The sequence below is a fragment of the Lycium ferocissimum genome, chromosome 2 (genome assembly GCF_029784015.1).
Source record: "Lycium ferocissimum isolate CSIRO_LF1 chromosome 2, AGI_CSIRO_Lferr_CH_V1, whole genome shotgun sequence".
Taxonomy (NCBI): Eukaryota; Viridiplantae; Streptophyta; class Magnoliopsida; order Solanales; family Solanaceae; genus Lycium; species Lycium ferocissimum.
This window is the reverse complement of record NC_081343.1, coordinates 57216554-57236062: the sequence shown is the minus strand read 5'-3', so window position 1 is coordinate 57236062 and position 19509 is coordinate 57216554. Positions and strand designations below refer to the sequence as shown.

The window sequence follows — 19509 nt, the reverse complement described above, 5'->3', positions numbered from 1 at the left end:
CCCCTTATGGGTATTAGTTACTTTTCCCTAAACGCAATGGTTGGGCTCCCGTAAAGGTGGAAAGGTTCCGTAAGGTTTTTAAGTAGGGAGGTTAGCGGGACGGACGACCCTAAACAAAGTTTTTGTTCAAGTGGGTTAGTTTTTTTGGAAACCCGGTAAAGAACCAGGACCGGTTAAACGGTAAAAATTAAAAAAAAAAAAATGAAAGTATATATAGTATATAAATATATATATTATATATATTAAGTATATATAGTAGATATGTATATATAGTATATATATAAGTATATATAGTATATATAGTAGACATGTATATATAATATATATATAAGTATATATATAGTATATATAGTACATATATATACATATAAGTATATAAGTAAGTATATATAGTATATAGTACATATATATAAGTATATATAGTATATATATTAAGTTATACATATATATAGTATATATAGTATATATAAATATATATAAATATATATATTAAGTATATATAGTATATATAGTAGATATGTATATATAAAGTATATATATAAATATATAGTATATATAGTAGATATATATATATAGTATATATATAAGTATATATAATATATAGTACATATATATACATATTAGTATATAAGTAAGTATATATAGTATATAGTACATATATATAAGTATATATAGTATATATATTAAGTTATACACATATATAAGTATATATAGTATATATATTAAGTTTATATAATATATATAGTAGATATGTAGATATGTATATATAGTATATACTATAAGTATATATATAAGTATATATATTATATAGTACATATATATACATATAAGTATATAAGTAAGTATATATAATATATAGTACATATATATAAGTATATATAATTAAGTTATACACATATATAAGTATATATAGTATATAGTATATATATAGTATATATAGTGTATATATAGTATATATATTAAGTTATACATATAGATAAGTATATATATAGTATATAGTACATATATAAAAGTATATATATTAAGTTATACATACATACATATATATATATATATATGTATATATATGTATATATATATATATATAAGTATATATAGTATATATATTAAGTTATACGTATATATATATATAAGTATATATAAGTTATACATATATATGTATCTGGCTTGTTATTCTGTATTAATAGAAACATTGATAGTGTAGTCGATGAAATATTTAATTTTAATTATAAACTTGTATAACATATGTAAATATAGCTACAATATACTAATAAATACTATAATATATATATATATATATATCTGAAAAAAAAAAAAAAAAGATTTTAACCGCTCAGCAAGCAGTGATTCAGGAGGTTTGGAGTTCACTACGTTGCGGAGCAGTTGGCGAGCCGTTAGCGGTTCGGTTTTCTCGGGCTTAAGCCGGTTCTGTAGGTCCCTAGCAGGAACCGGTTGCCACCTTTAGGCTCACCGCTTTCTATAAAATTGGACTAACGTATGGAGTATTAGTTACTTTTCCTAGACGCAATGTGTTGGGCTCCCCTTTTACATAAAAGACAGACACTAAGAGATCGTTTGGTGCATGGTATAAGTTGGATATCCCAGCCTTTTAATTTTTTGTCACAATATTTGATAGAAGGTATAAATTTATTAAGGATAAATTTACACGCTTGTCTCGAAAGCGAGATGTAAAATACGTCCGTCAGAGATGGGATATCATATATCCCATTTATCTTTGAGATTGTTTTATCTGCCTTTTAGATGGTATAAAATAATGCGATATATGGGATAAATTAGTCATGATTATAATTCAGGGACGATTTTATTCTCTCAGCAGCGACACTGAGGAAAATGAGGCGATAGCAATGAACTGCCGAGCCCAGAAATAGATTAAAAGATTACATTTGTATACGGAAGGAGAAACCTACTAAACCCATTAATGAAACCCATATCTTATACCGATCAAACATGACTAAGTTAAAAAGCGTAGAAACTAAACTTTACATTTTATTAAACCACCACATGTTCAGCAAGATATGAAAGTGAACTCACTAAATCATAAGGTACAAATTTTGTCTGGCACGTCATTGTTGCATTTCACATGGTTTTCGAGCAAAACATTTATAGATGAAGTGATCATTTGACTTGTTAGCACTCAGTTACATGTGAGATTATAATCAATTTAATCCGTATACCAAAACGGCTTCATAAGTGCACGGTATAAGGTGGATATTCCAATCAATAGTTTTGGGATTAATTTTTGTCACATGTTTGATAAAAGGTATAAATTTATCACGAGATTAATTTATACCATCTATCAAATAGGTATAAAATGAAGTCCAAACTTAATGGTGGGATATCCCACTTTATCCCATTAATTTGGGATTATTTTATCCACACCTCATAAATGAAATAAATTAGTTCCAGGATTATAATCCAGAGATAATTAAAAGCGTAACAAACCATCCCTAAGAGAAAATAGGGCGATAGCAATAGACACGAACTGAAATAGATTAAAAGATTACATTTGTATACGAAGGAGAAACCTACTAAACCCATTAATCAAACCCATATCTTATACCGATCAAACATGACTAAGTTAAAAAGCGGCATAGAAACTAAACTATACTTTTTATTAAGCCACCGCATGTTCAACCAAAGATTATGGCTGCTTTGGAACTACAAAAAAAGCTTATAAGGCGGAAATAGTTATGGTAAAAAAAAATAAGTTAGGGTAAACAACATATTTTTTTTGACTTTTATTTTACGCTTTCAACTTATAAACTGTTGAGATAATTTAAACGACGGCTCCAATATTTTTGAGCTTATTTTAAGCGAAATGGGCTTTAAAATTTGAATAGCAATACTAAAAAAAATTTTTAACGAACATAATCCAAATCCAACTCTATATCTACTAAATTAACAAATCATACTCTTTATTAAGAAGCAATATCAGCATCAAAATTTTATTATTCAAGCCATAAAATTTTTACGCAGTTTATTACAAATTCACGACCGTTTGTTCATTACGTTGTATTAGTCCTTAGAATTGATCGCGTTTTGTTTGTATGTAATTATTTAACCTCGAGGGAGACTTTGCCACCGACAGCTTGTTTGATTCACCTCTCTTTTTTTTTCATTTTGTGAATGCCCAGATTCATTGCATTTAGTCAAACATTCGGAAATCAGAAGCTTGTGGAAATTGGAAACAATCACCTAGCATGATGGTTGTCGCCAATTTAATTTGTCAATTCTGCCTATATCACCTTAATAAACGACTAATCAATTTTTCGAATTAACAAAAAGTACGAGTTTCTTAGAACGTTACTTGTGAATTTTTCCATAATACAACAAAAGTTACATTACATACAAACAAAATGGTAAATATCTATGACTTGCATTAATTAGTAACTTGATGATAACTAATGTACTATGAATTTAAACTTATACATCATTATTGTAAAGAATTTTCACATCATTAGGTCATTTTTGTCGCTTTCGTATTTGGAATAGCTATTTTTTGTTTTACATTTACAAATTCCACATATTAAAGATACTTACTTGTAAAATATATCCTTTCAATGGGCCTACAATGTAAAAAATTCTTATAATATACTAAGCTATATTCTTAGTAAATATTGACAGTGAATACATATAATTAGTTTAAACATAAAAGTTAATTATTTTATTTTAATTTTACCAATTTATTAAGTAGTAGTAATAATTATTATAAATATTATCTGTAATAGTTTTACACGAGACCTGATTGGATAAATACGTTTTGCTCTGTCAATGTATACATAAAATATAAACTCCCATGGCAGAAGAATTCCCCACAATTTAATCACATGAAACATCCATCGAAGGGGAAGTCCATTAATCCTTTCACAGCCTGTCACGTGTACTTTGAATGGTTACATATTACGTGGCATCAGATTAGTGGTCCTATTAAGTTTACGTACGGTGGTAAGAGGGACATTCTCTCTTGATGGTGAAGGCGGCGGTGAGTTGGCAGAAAGAGAGAGAGTCAGGAAAAGGGAATGGTGGTGGCCAGTGATGGTGATGATAATAGTGGGAAAAGATAAACACAAAAAAGGAAGAAAACGTGATTGGTAGTAGAGATAGTGGTCGGGGGAGAGAAAATACGAACAAAAAGAATTTAAAAACTCGAAATTACGAAGTCAAATATATCGCTGAACTATACGGAAGATTTAAAAACTTAAAATTAGGGAGAAGGGTCAAATTTGCTCCCTGTTACAGAAAATAATTTTAATTGCGGGACACATGACATCACCGCGTGTTAAGCTTCTGCCATTTGAAAATAAGAGCATAGTTAGTACTTAAATTTTAATGGAGGTGAAAACATATTTATCCCAGTGGCCAACTATTAACGATCAGTGAACCAGTTCTATTTCGCATAGTTCAAGAACATATTTGACCTTTGTGAAGAGATGGTAAACTTTTTTTGCTTTCTTTCGTCCATGTTTTCTAAACATTGGATATAAATGTTTTACAGATATTTATGATGTAATTAATGGAGAAATTAGGGTTGATTCATAGGAGATAACACATGAAAAACTTCCGTAATTATCTCTTAGGTCTTTGAAGGATTTTTTTCTCTTCCCGTTGTTTAACTCCACTCTAGACTAATTTATGTATAAAATTGGTAGGACTAACTGAATATAGATTATAGTAATGGGCTAATTGGCTATTTATTTTTTCCCCTTTTATTTAATGGTTAGAACTAGTGCCGAAAAAATGATTTAAGTTTTCCAAGAATCGGTCCAATTCGCCTAATTAAAAATGGGACAACTACTTATATATACATCTTGGAAGATAAATATTTACGAAAATGATAATTTTATATTTTCAAAACATAACATTATAAACCCTATACAAAACATTTTTTAAAAAAAATATTTTTTTATTTAAAAATAATAATTTTTTATTTTTTAAAATATTTTTTTCGCTCAAAAATTTATGTATAAAAAGTTGTATAAATGTATATATCTCGCTTCAAGGATTAAAAAGTTATTTCAAATTTAGTGTATGAAAACGGTATGAAATATGTATATCTCGTTCAAGGCTTAAAAAATCCGCTCAAAATTTGTTTGTATGAAAACAAGATGAAATTTGTATCTCGCTCAAGTCTTAAAATTTCGCTCACATTTTTGTGTATAAAGTTCATGTTAGATTTTTTGTAAAATTAATACAACTACAACAACATTGTATACAACTTTGATACAACATTCAAGACTTAAAATAATCGCTCAAATTTTATGTATGAAGAACGTATAAAATGTGTATATCTCGATCAAGGCTTAAACTTTATGCTCAAAATTTTATGTATGAGAATGGTATGAAATGTGTATATCTCGCTCAAGACTTAGAATTTCATTCACATTTTTCGTATATAAAGTTCATATTAGGTTTTTGAAAAATTAATATAATTATATGACGAAATTAGTAAAACATAACCTATTGGAATCTTAAATATTTGGGGTCCAGTTATAGGTGAAATAGTGACAAATAAGCTGCAGCCCTGAAAATTGGAGTGTCATAAGTTATAAATGTCCTTTTTTTTTTTTTTTTTTAAATTTGGAGTACAGTTGTAGGTGGCGGAATTAAAGATAGAACTAAATGCGATACTATGAACAATCTAAGTTATTATCGGTGTAAATTGCTTCGGACCACCATTTACTTGAATGATATAAAGGGAAGAATACGCTCTAAAACTTTACCCACAAGGGTGACTACGGTTAGTTGAGCGTAGGGCTTTCATAATGGAAGTCCCCGGGTTAAACCCTTCCTGACAATGAGGATTTTCCTTACAGGTTGAGCTTGTCGCACGGGGCTTGCTGGTGCGGGTTACCTCTTTCCGTGTGGTTTGCGAGCTATTGCACGCAGGCTGGTTTAACCTTTTTGCGCTTGCGCGAAGGGTAGCGGCTCTGGTTCACATGTCATCAAAAAAAAAAAAAAAACTAAACTTTATTGTACCAATTTTCATAATTTATATTGGACTCTACTCATATAACATAGTAAAAGTTTTAAGGTTGAATACATCAACAACTCCTTAAATTTGTCAGCATAAATTTCATCTAGACACTCGTATTACGACTTATTTACTATTGAGCACGAATACATGATAAAGTATTGTTATTAGATACTTTCAATTCAAATTGAAATACCTTTTGCGTGTGTTCTCAAATTCCCATACTAGGATAAATTAATCACTTAAATATGTCATTTCCCTTAATTAAACGCATTAACCTCAAAAATCATAAAACTTCAAATATATTCTAATTGAGGTTGATGTCTATAATTAAAGGAGGTGACACATTTTATGTGGTTAACTTTGTCTATGTAATAGGCGTTTGAGAACATGTGTAAAAAAAAAAATTCAAAATTTGAACCGAGGAGTGTCTAATAGAAATAATTCACCATGTATTCAAGTACTCAATCAAAATATATTGTAGTTTGAGTGTCCACGTAAAATATATGAAAATTCGTATCATTCCTATAAATAATTATAAAAAACTAAAGAGAAAAAAACAATAATTGAGTGACCTCATAAACAACTTTCATACAATATTCAAAGCTTAAAGTTTTTACTCACAATTTTGTGTATGAAAATTATATTGAAAATTTCGGTCACGCACACACATTTCATACATTTTTTTAAAATTTAATTTTTTTAAAAAAATAAATATATACAAATTATTTTAAAAATAAATAAATTATTTTTTCTTTTAAAAAAATATATTTTCTGAAAAAAAAAATGAAAAATATATGAAATCCGTCATGTTTCGTAATATGTCATTATGTTTTGTAAATAAGGAAAACTATCTATATATTTTGTAATAAAAAGTCTTAAGTAGGTACTCTTATATAATTTTCCCACTAAAAATAGGTACGATAACGACTCATTAATAGCGGGGCAAATATGGATTATATCCATATTTATTTTTTTGCTCAAATGGAAGGATTTTATTTATATATTAAGGTTAAGTCCGTAGACATGCATAAAGGAACTGATCTATATGAAACAATTCCACAAACATCTCTATCAAGAGTAGTAGTTACAAAAAGAAGGAGATGCTTCAAATATATAAAGATTGTTTCTTTCCATATCGAGGTCCCGTAGACTTCCTTCCGTATTCGCGCCGGTAGATGCAAACCATATTATTTTCCGGGGGTGGTGCGGCGACGGGTTCCCAGATAGTAAAGTGACCAACAATCAGTGAAGATATTTGAGTGTAATAAAGTATTACCATTCATAGAGTTTAATAATACCTACAAATCAGTCTCTACCATTAATGGCAAGAGATTTTTTGATTAAGCTAATTTTAGTCCATGTAGCAATGCTAACAACTCTGCATGAAGAGCATATCCAACTTTTATGTTGCATGTATAACCCATGATCCACGATCCTAGATGATCACGGAAGACTCCTCCTGTGCCTCCATTTCCAGAAGTGAATTCAAATGATCCATCAATATTTAACTTTACGAAACCTTCAAGAGGGAGTTTTCATGAAACAGGGATTACCTGCTTTGGAGCAATGTTTGGCTTTGCTAATGCTAGATGGAGGCATTCTAATGCATGAAAGGTAATATTATGGATGGTAGAGGAGATTCTAGGGGCTGGGTGGTTTCCAAAGAGTTTATGATTTCTATTCTTCCAAATATTCCAAAGAATAATTGGGGTTAGTATGGTCGTTGGAACTGAGGTGTTGCCATCTACCATACTCTAATCCTTAGAGGTGCATAACTGATGAAATTCGTTATAGAAATCGTGGTTTGGGATGGTTATGCCGAAATGGTTCCAAATTGGGATAGCTTTTGTACAAGAGGAAAAAATATGATGAGTATCTTCTTCAATATGTATGCATGATGCACAAGTACTAGAGGTAATAGTATTCCTAAAGAACAAGAAAGAAGTAGTAGGAAGTTTGTCATTAAGAAGAAGCCACGTGAAATTTTTTATTCTATTGGTAGCTTGCATTTTCCAAAGCCAGTTAGAATGGTTTGTAAGGTTGTTTTGAGAGTGGTCCAGATTTGAAAGATACAACATGTAAGCGCTTTTGGTGGTGAAAGATCCATCGGAGGTACGGTTCCAAAAATATGAATCATTCTTTGGAGACGAGATATGCGTGTAAGTACTTCAGATGGAGTAGTAAATAGTTTGTGGTAAATCGAAAGATAATCCGGACACGTCCCAAACATTGTTAGCAAAAACGTTGGCTATAGAGAGGTTATGTTCGGATGAGTTGAGGGGTCCATGAATAGAACTTCGTAGAGTATGGGAAGATTCGAGCCAATTGTCCGTCCAAAGATTAATATTATTTCCAAGACCCACATTCCATGATATGCCATTATTGAATAAGGGAATGGTACGTGAGAGACTTTTCCATATATAAGAACCAGACCATAACCGTTCGGTCGTTACAGCATTTTGACCATTTTGCCACCATTGACCGGTCCCCGAGCCCTATTAGTACCATTTTAACCGGTGAGGGTAGGTGGCACGGTTCCCTAGGCATCGGTTAGAGTTTTGACGGGACTTTTGGAAAATTTGGCTTTTTAGTGAAAACCGTTTGACTCATAGTTAACTTTTGAGTAAACGGGCCTCTTTCGAAAATCCATCTATTCTTGTGTTTTGAGACTTAAGTTGGAAAGTTGCTTTTAGGCCGTTCGGGGGTTGACTTGGTCAACAATATCTCCAATGGGAATTCTGAGGCCACGAGTGCGTTTGTGGCAAGTTTTTATGTATATCTGCCTATTTGGTTTGTGTTCGGGAGGTTCCGAGGTGCTTCCGAGTGTCGATTCCAAGTTTAGAAGACACCAGAAAGTTCTGGTGTCAGGTGGTCCGCTAGGGCGGCCTTTGACCGCCATAGCGGTGCCGCAACAACGACCCTCTTGACCGCCATAGTAGTGCTGCACCAGCGGCCCTGTTGACTGCAAAAGCGGCCGACGGGCAGTTTTCTGATTTAAAAGCCTTCAGAAACCCTTATTTCTTTCCATTCCTTATATTACATTTCCTTAGCATCTTGGAGGCAATTTGAAGAGGGTTTGATCAGATTTCTCTTGAGGTTAAGTTCTCTAATCTCAATCTTTTTCATTACCTTTCCTAAGTAAGAATTCATGCTAGTAACTCCATAGAACTTGGAGAATAAGAGAGGGTTTTTTTGGGTATCTTTCTTGAATAAGTTGTAAATCATAAAACCTTGTGGATTAAGCTTGATTAAGCATGGAAATTTTGAGTAGTAACTATATAAACATGATTCCTTCACTATTATTGACCAATTTGTGAGAATTAAAGTTAGGGTTTATACCCAAATTTGGAGGTTTTGCCTAGATTCCGAATTTAAGTGATTTGCTAATTTTATAGCTTATAATTGATGGGAATTGATCACCTAGAGCATTGATTTCAAGTTGAGACCTATAGATTCCTTATTCCATCTTTCTAGTTCATAAACCCCATTCCATAGGTTGGGATTTGGGTCTTGAATAGAAGTAAGGTTTGAATGATGTTCTTCTTGATTCTAATTTCATTATTCGGATATGTTTAGACTTCCATTATCTCGAGGCTCAAAGGAAGGAAAGGCTAAGGTTTGATTGTTAGAGACTTTGTTGTTCGGCTCTCCAGGTAGGTTATAGTTTACCTTATGGTGAGACTTCGATTAGCAAAGATTATGTTTAGATGATATTATCGGAAAATGCATGTAAACCTTCGGGTATGAAGTTGGGTTGGATATTGCCTTAGGTTGGGCCTTGTTGTGTGATTTGGGGGCTATCCACCCCGTTGCGTTGTTGACTTATCTTGTTCTATTTACTTATTGGCTCGTTGCCACGTTGAGACATCGGATATTGGTGATTAGTGATATATCATGGCTATGATATTATGGTACTTTACTTGATTGATATTGAGATGAGAATTGTGATTCCATTGTGGCTTATTGTGTAGCCTGATGATTGATATTGAGATGAGATTTTGATTTCATTGTGGCTTATTGTGTAGCCTTATTATTGATATTACTTGAGTGCCCTGTGTGGTATTGAATTTGTTGTTGATATTACATTGCATCGTATTCATACACATTTTCATGATTCGTTGGTATTGCATGGTTATGGTACTGATAATGATAACTGAGAGAGTGTAGCCTTCGAGGTTTTACGCGGAGAACGTAAAGAAAGTTGTGGTGGGAGGTCATTTACTCGGATCCAAGGTCAGTTTAACTGCGGGAATAGAGTGTACGTTGCCGTTTCTTGTCGGAAGGCATTTTGTACGTTCCGGGTTTTCACCAAGAATGAATGAGTGTACGATGCCCGATGTTTCTTGCCGGGATTGAGAGAGGGCTCGTGATCTGAGGTTATTTTCCAAAGCAAGTGGTACATGGACTTCGCGGGTCCCCCATGGGTTATGCTGTCGAGATGTGATGTTCCATCGTCGGAGTATGTGTACGGTGCATATGCATTGCATTCATCATACATACATTATTGCATTGCATTGTACCTTTTGGTTTCCTGTGATATGTTGTGATATGATTGTGATGTCATATTGCATCCACGAGACTTCAATCATATTGGGCTTAAATGCTATAACATAGGTGATTAGTTGTGATATGATTGTGATATACTGGTTCGGATTGATTATTGAGACTTACTATTGTTAGATATAACATAGGTGATGGTTTGTTGTGATATGATTGTGATATTGATTATGCGAGACTTGGCACAGTTGGGCTTAGATGCTATAACATAGGTGATGACTTTTGTGATATGATTGTGATTTATTGGTTCGGATTGATTATACTGAGACTTGGCACAGTTGGGTTTGGATGCTATAACATAGGTGACGACTTGTACCGTGGATAAGGATTCGTGTTGACTTGTACTTTGTTGGTTTACGTGTTTATCTTGCTCGTTGTCTTTATATAAGTTAGCTACTCTTAGTAGGCCTAGATACCTACCGGTACTTGTTGTTTGTGCGACACACTTCTTGCATTTCTTTTATGAATGCGAGTACAGTGTGAGATCGACTTCTACTCCTCGTGGCTGATATTAGAGGATTGTTGATTCGAGTCCTTCAGGGTGAGCATGAGGACGTTCGCTGCTCGAAGACTCTTTCTATCATTATGTCTTTATTTCCATTCTGAGACATGATCTTTGAGACTATTTATGTATTATTATCATTCAGACATGTAGTATTTAGTTAGATGCTCTTGTATGACCAGACCAGATATTGGGGCGGATCTCATTTACTTCCGTATTCTCTTATTTATATTATATTTATGAGACTTACGTTATTTTTTCTTTCTTCTGCTATTTTTTATAAATTGTGAATGTTGAGTTAAGGGTTCGCCTACCGAGGTGGGAAAGGTAGGTGCCCGTACGACTTAGCGAAATTGGGGCGAGACATAGACAGTTTATGATTTATAGGGGTTGATTTCTCAAACGAAGGTATTTTTTGAAAAGAACCTTAGCCCACAGCTGATCACTATTCTTTTTGAACCGCCATATTAAACTTGCGAGGAGGGAAAGGTTTTTGCCCATTGTTTTAACAATACCAAGTCCACCCATATGCTTAGACATAGTAACAGAGTCCCAATTAACTAAGTGAATTTTCCTTTTATTTGTGGTGGAACCCCAAGGGAAGTTTCTTTAAATGCGGTCTATATGTTCTCGAGTGGTTTGGGGCAGCAAATTGCATTGCATTGCATAGGTGGGAATAGACGCAAGCACAGATTTAATAAGGGTAGTACGACCTGCCAGTGATAACAGACGAGTTTTACACCCTTTGAGTCTATTATTCATGCGGTCTATAATATATTGGTAGTCAGAACTTTTAGGGTGATGATTAGTAATCGGAAGACCTAGGTACTTACTCACTTTAGTGGATTGTCGAATGTTTAGCATAGTCGAAAGGTCGTTTCTATCGTCAAGGGAAACATTGGCAGAGAAAATAACGTTAGACTTGTCAAAATTTATTTTTTGGCCAGATTGCGAAGACCCGTATTAAAGATATGGACTATTGTCGAGACATTTGTAGAGTCAGCTTTAGCTAATAATATAAGGTCATCGGCAAAGAGTAAATGGGAGATGGGCATGCCTATTCTACCAATTTTTACTGGTTGCCAAAGTTTTTGGTGAATTGCATGGTTAATAAGTCTGGTCAATGATTCCATACCAAGGATGAACAAATGGGGCGATAAAGGGTCACCTTATCTAATGCCCCTAGTGGGTGAAGAATAATTAGTAGGTTTACCATTAATAAGTACGGATATAGAAGAAGTAGAAATTGCTAGACTGTAACTGAAGAAAACCCCTATAGAAACTCTATCTGATAAATATGTAAACTTTGAGATAAATGTTTATTTGCTTGTCAAACCATAATTATTCTAAATAAAACGTCTCAAAGTTATGCACACTCTTAAAATCTAGCATGTCTCAACAAGCAAATAAACGTGTATCTCAACGTATGTCTATTATTACATAGAACTTCTGTAGGGTTTTTCTTCAGTCTCTGTGAACACCATCTATACTCAACAATTAATAAGGATTGAGGACCATGCCTTTATCAGAAAATATACGATTTGTGGCTCTAGGGTTGTTAAAATTTAATATCAGTGTATGTGTGGCTCAAATATCATTTGATGTTTGACTTGCATAGAGTTCATCGTCTATATAAATCGTTACATTAATCAATATGGTCTATCACATTTCTGTTCTTCTCTTGTATCATATATTCTAGACTGTTGCACAATATCTTTTCTAAAAGAATGACAAGTGAGCAGCAATCTGTCTTTTGTAACCAAATGCAGAGTGAAGCATTTGGTGAGATTAAGATAGATCAAAGCCTTATTCAACGGCGAAATGCTAATTACAAGCCAAACATTTGGAATTACGACATCTTGCAGTCTCTTAAAAGCGAATATTCAGTAAGTGTAATCGTTTTTTAGCCATGTGGACTCCCCTTTTGATTTTTTATTATTATTAACTTAGTTTTTAACCACGTCATGTACGAGGAGTAGCAAATCGACGAAAGTTTAATTACAAATTAATTAAGACTTTGACTGACTTCTACAATAATATATACACAATATTAAATTAAAGTATCAACTTTGCAAAATTGGATAAAGTTTTTCTGTTTGTTCTTAGTGGGAAAATGCAACAGTCACAAGTGGTTTTCCTTGTAAGACGTGGGCAATGCGCGACTGTAAATGAAGTTCAGGAAAAGACAGTATTTGTCTTATATTTCGGATGAAGACATTTAACTTTATATATACTAATAATGTAAAGAAATTGTATTACTATATTTTAACTTTTGATAACAGGTAACTTGTTTTATTGATGGTGACTGATCTCACTTTTTCATGAGTACTATATAATTATCTCTAGTTATTTTTCAGATCAAGACCTGATAGTACAAAAGTTAGTTAATAATATCAACTCAAAAGTATAATAGTCTTAAGACTTTCTTTGATAAGTGGCTCTGTTTAAATTCTTATTTCTTATGCTACATGATGATTGCTGAATAACTAGAGTTTATTTTTATATGTAGGATGGGAAATACATAACCCAATTAATAGAAGCTCAAAAGTTGAAAGAGGAAGTTTTATGCCATCTGGCAGAAATAGTGAATCCATTGGCCAAATTAGAGCTTATAGACAGCATAAATAAAATGGCTCTCTCCCATCTCTTTGAGAAGGAGATCATGTTGTGTCTACAAGACATGGAATATGCAAAGAAGAAGGATTCTGGCGGTGAAATGGATCTCTATTCTACTGCCTTATATTTTAGAATTTTTCGGCAGCATGGCTATAAAGTGACACAAGGTACTCAAATATCTTAGAAAGTAAGTGAAAAATGGTTTAAAAAAATAAGAAAGTATTTGAAAAATTCTTGGTAAAAAAAAAAAAAATCCTTTTGACTCTCCAATTAATAGTAAGCAAGACACATAAATTGAAACAGGGAGGGCCAAGTATTGAAAAATTAAATAGCATTAGCTTTAGTTTTTAACACATTTACATTTTTTTGAAACAGATGTATTCCTTAGCTATATGGATAAATTGGGTGATCAATTCGAGGTAGACGCAAACATGGATCCAAAAACAATGGTGCAACTATTTGAAGCCTCTCAGTTGGCCTTAAAGGATGAAAATATGTTGAATGAGGCTAGAATATTTTGCACTAAGAATCTAAAAAGTTCAAATATTATTCCAATGGAAATGCCACTGCATTGGCAGGTGGAATGGTACAACACCAGAGGGAAAATATCCAAACAGGAAAATGAACAAAGGGGGCCAAACTTTAAACTTCTTCAACTAGCTAAACTCAACTTTAATATGGTCCAAGCTGAGCATCAGAAAGATCTGGTAGATATTCTGAGGTACAGTTAAAGTTCTATGCATTGTTAGTGCAAATGTATTTTACACTATTGGGGTATTGATTTATAAGATAATTACATGTCAATCTCTTGATAAGAATTAATGGGTAATTTGGTAAATAGTTAACCTACTATCAAAGGTAACAATTCACACCAGATAATGTTATTTAATTTTCTTGAACAATATGGTCCGCATCAGAAAGATGTATATAACTATCATGTAGAGTTTAATATTGTTATAGAGCTTTCATACGATAATGTTATTTAATTTTCGACAACGATATAACTATCATGTAAAATATTGTTAATTCTGCTTTACGCTGGCAGGTCACCTACAAAATAAGAGTTTAAGTCTATGTATTGATAGTGTAAAAACAGGAAATAATTGTGCACAACAAAATTAACATCTTGTCCCGTTGTTAATTCGTAATAGGTGGTGGAGAAAACTTGGACTGATAGAACATCTAAGCTTCAGCAGAAATAGAATTGTCGAAAGCTTTTTGTGGTCAGTTGGCGTTGCTTTCGAGCCTCAGCATTCTAATTTCAGAAATTGGCTCACCAAAGCCATCACTTTCATTATACTAATTGACGATGTTTATGACATTTATGGCTCTTTACAACACCTACAACTCTTCACCAATGCTGTTGTCAGGTATTCTTATTACATTAAATTAAAAGTATTTCACCATTAAAACCTTAATTATTCTTGCCTTTTCCTATGATGTAAATTGGCGGAAAGTACTTGTAATTTCTTGAAAAATACATCTTACAAAAAAATGATTTTTTTCCAAATCATTCATTCCTCTTTGATCTGCCATAATAGTGTTAGACTATGTAATACTACTAGAGTTTAAATTATATAAGAACAGAGTGAAGAATAATTTATTACTGAGGAACAAGTTGTTTTTCCTATTTATCAATTTTTTTCTTCAGAGAAACGCATGTAAACAACTAAAGATAACCAACACCACAAAAAGTATCATTTTCCATGAAAAGATTTTATATCGTGCCAACTATGGCCTAAATGACTTGAAAATATTATCTTCCACTGAAGTACGGATTCTTCATTATTCATGTGACAAATATCAATTCAAGAAGAGTATTAATTTCAAGCCTAAAACTTTAACATGAAACATTTCAACTCTGTCTATTTTCATTCTTTTTTTCCTTTTCCTCTTTTCAGATGGGACCCTAAGGAGGTTGAGCAACTTCCGGTATGTATGAAAACCTGTTTTTGGAAACTATATGATACTACAAATGATGTAGCACTTGCAATTCAGCAACAAAAAGGTTGGAAATTACCAGTGTCCACATATCTACAAAAAGCGGTATATATACAATTACTTTTTCTCTAATTATCTTAATTCAATTATTGTCTAGGATTTAATTTAATCACTACATGACACAAAGTTAACAAGAAAATAAAATTAAACGTTTTCAGTGGGCTGAATTTTGCAAAGCACTTCTTGTGGAAGCTAAATGGGATGCAAAGGGTTATACACCATCATTTTCTGATTATTTAGATAATGGGTGGAAATCATCAGGTGGCCCTGTGCTCTCTCTTCATGTTCTTCTTGGTTTAGCTCAAGATTTCACACAAGTTATGGATTTTCTGGAGAATGAACACGACCTTATACACTATTCCTCCCTTATAATCCGACTTTGCAACGACCTTGGGACTTCAGCCGTAAGTAATACCTGTCCGTTTCAAAATGTTTGTCTGGTTTTGACTTGATACGAAGTAAAAGAAAGTAAAGAAAACTTTTGAATTTTGTGTATTAACTAAAGATATGTAGCTAGAATGTACCAAAAATCGCTTTTAATCTTGCTTTAAACACGTATGCGTAAAATAAAACTAAAGAGTTGCCCAAAAAATGTAAAGAGTCATTCTTTTTTAACGGAGTAAAAAGGAAAGTAAAACAAACATTTTGAAATGGAGGGAGCACATAATTATTTAGTAGGAGTAATATTTTCAGTTTCTGTTCTTGCTATTATATATTATGGACTATGACATGTTTGGTCAAATTTTTAAAAGCGAAAAGTTTTTATTTTTCGATTTCCTTTATTACTTATTTTAGGGAATGAAATATTTGGCCAAGTTTTGCTAAACAAATAAACGTTTTTGAGTAGTGGATGAAGTTATTTTCAGCTTTTCAACCGCGGACAAAAAAACTTCTCCAAGAAGTAAGTGTTTTTAATTTTTTTAAGACAATAATACCTATATCAAAAAATTAATTTTACCAAATTAAAACTAGTACTAAGTAACTTTCTTTTCTTCTCTTTTTTTTTTTTTGGCAATTTCACACTTAAAAACACTTAAAATATCGGCTAAACTCAAGCTATATATTGAGAAAAATACTTCTCAAATGATTTAGCCAAACACAAATTGCTACTCTCACAAAGTACTAAAAAAATAGTAAGTATTTTACAAAATAATTATAAATTAGTAATTACTAAAACATTTACGCTATCATTGTATATTTTTTACTTGTTGTAGTTGGTTAACTACCTTCCTTATTTCCCAAGTTACAAATTCCTCTTATTATGAACAGTTACTTGTAGTTATTTCATTTTATTAGGTGATCTAATACTATAAAAAAATAAAATTACAAGTATAAAAATTGAATTCTTAAAAAAAAAAACTTTGAAGTTACGATTATCTCACATTTTCAAGTACTTAATTAACAGGCTGAACTGGAAAGAGGTGATTTGTCATCGTCTGTCTTGTGTCACATGAAGGAAGCAAATGTTGATGAGGATGTGGCAAGGGAGGATATCAAAGACATGGTAATGGAGACTTGGAAGAAAATGAACAAACATTGCTTTGACAATTCAGCATTATCATTAGGACCATTAATAAAGTACATAATGAATATAGCGCGAGTCACACACTTCATTTATCAAAATGGAGATGGATTTGGTGTTCAAGATAGAGAAACTCGACAACAAATCTTATCTTCTTTGATTGAATCTCTACCTCTTGAGTCAGAGAAAACAGTACTATGCAATACGCATATTTACATTGCTAAGAAAAAAAAGAAATAGTGAATATGTACTAAATTGCTTTTATTGTTTCAAGACATGAATTAAAAAGACACTTCTCCTCAAATATGCCATATGCCACAACTGCAATCAACATTCCATAAAAGGCTCTAAATGTCATGAAAGAGCGGGTTTGTCAAGGAAGTAAGCTTTTTCAGCCAGAGATGGTGACTAATGGACAAGGAAGAGGGAAGGGTGGCGGGAGGAGGAGGTGGATGGTGGTGGAAAGTGCGGAGGTGGTGATAGGAGAGAGTGATGAAGAAGGAGAAACGAGGAAAGTAATTAAAAAAATAAAGCAACATTAAAAATGAAATAGCCATTTTCAAGGCTTTAACGCGCTGAGAAATGGTTGGATGTACGCACCCTACCAGATCAGCGTGTCGTGTCTAATAGACACAGCTTAACTTGATTTCAGGTGTTCAATAGGAACAAGACTAAGTTTAAGTGTCTAAATGAAAAAACTTGACAAGTTTAAGGGGCTATATAAGTATTGACATAAGATTTAACAAAATTCGGCAATTATGTATTGTATATCATCCCTTTAAACAGCGACAAAGTGAGGAGCTTCCAATTAACATGCCTTTTACTGTGCTAAAGTATGTTGCATATAGCTGGATGAAAGTTGGACTTTGTAATTGGGTTAAGCTAAAAACCAAAATATCTTCATTTATTTCTTATGGCATCCCTTAAAGGATGCAGGTTATCTTTTCAGAACGTGGACCACATTAACTATTCATTTCACACACCTTTCTAGTTTTGCACCTATGAATAACAACAGGACAAATTAAAATCTAATTCTCTATATTTCCTTCAAGTTAAAATGATTTTCGAAATAATTGTACAAATTTTAATCCTACACGAAGGCAAGAATAAAGTTTTTTGCACAAACCTTATGATCGACACTAATACTCTACAACGATGTTTTACCAACTTACTTCCAGAATCGACCATAAAGAATAAAATATGGAAAAGCTGAAGAAAATAGTTCTCTTAAATTTTTCCTTTTTTTTTTTTAATTTTTTTAATTTTTTATTTTTTTAAATTTTTGGTGTTTGGAGTTGCTTCAAGAAGAGTTGGAAGAATTTAGGCTTTTGTTTTGTATTTTATATACGAGTTGAAGTTTATGAATTCTAATAGTAATTTCAAATTAATTTACAATGATAATTATGATTTCACAATCAAATATTTATCTTCATATAAATTTAACACACATATAGAATATGAAAAGCAACTATTGGATTAACTAGCTCGCACTTAAAATTTTATATCTGCCTCTGACTCCATTACCAACTCACAACTAGGTGTAGATAATTCCTAAAAATTTTAACTGGACTGTCCGAGTCATCATATCATGGGGCTACCCGCATGTGTTAACTTGCCATATAAATTTAGTCATGTCAGTAGGTAATCACCTTACAGATATTAAAAGGGCATTATTTGAAAGAATTTTAAAAAATATTCTTCGACCCATCCTAGCATCTTCTTTCACCATGTAACTTATCGTGGAGAATAAAAATTAAGTAATTAATGGGTTGAAAATGTGTGTCATTTATATATTACACTAGATAATGGAAGTCACAAGCATTTTACCCAACACGAAAAATGAATGGCCTGATAATAAAATTATGAAAGTTTATAACATAAACACAATTACAATTCAAATAGCATTTGTTATAATCCTATATTTTCACGTACAGACTAACGGGTTGAGCGCTAGCTTTAGCGAGCTCCTTGCCTTCCACGATTGAAATGAAGTGTTCAAATCTCATTAATCGCGTATAATTCCTTTTTCCTAATTGCTCTCTCTCCGGATGTAATACAAAGAATTTTTTTTTTGAAAAAAAGTACAAAACAACTACTGTATCTTAATCCTTTTTAAAAAATATGTGTACACACATCTTAGTGTTTTTCGGGTTCAATCTAAATCCACCTTTTTCTTTTAATTTTCTCTATGTTTAGTTTTAGTTTTTCATGAACTTATTATGACTCAGTTTCGGATACACCCCTTATGTTTTAAAATCAAACACTTATACCTCCTATGCTACGAAAATTATACACCTTCACCCTATGAGGTATATT

At 32.3% G+C, this 19509-nt stretch overlaps 1 protein-coding gene across 1 annotated transcript; it reads left to right on the top strand.

Annotated features, from left to right (window-relative positions):
* Nucleotides 1-12731: 12731 nt before the first annotated feature.
* Nucleotides 12732-17984, top strand: LOC132048244 (alpha-farnesene synthase-like). Its single transcript, XM_059439148.1, has 7 exons — nucleotides 12732-12940; nucleotides 13564-13837; nucleotides 14046-14391; nucleotides 14822-15040; nucleotides 15572-15716; nucleotides 15830-16075; nucleotides 17077-17984. Exons 1-7 carry the CDS (start codon nucleotides 12782-12784, stop codon nucleotides 17431-17433), a joined length of 1746 nt encoding a protein of 581 aa, XP_059295131.1. The 5' UTR covers nucleotides 12732-12781; the 3' UTR covers nucleotides 17434-17984.
* The last annotated feature ends 1525 nt before the right edge of the window (nucleotides 17985-19509 follow it).

Excerpts from the sequence above, each read along its gene's own strand:
- LOC132048244 (XM_059439148.1), top strand. The coding sequence starts at position 12,782 with ATGACAAGTGAGCAGCAATCTGTCTTTTGTAACCAAATGCAGAGTGAA. Across the intron at positions 13,838-14,045 it reads TGGCTATAAAGTGACACAAG|ATGTATTCCTTAGCTATATG; the intron begins GTACTCAAATAT and ends TTTTTGAAACAG. Across the intron at positions 16,076-17,076 it reads ACGACCTTGGGACTTCAGCC|GCTGAACTGGAAAGAGGTGA; the intron begins GTAAGTAATACC and ends CTTAATTAACAG.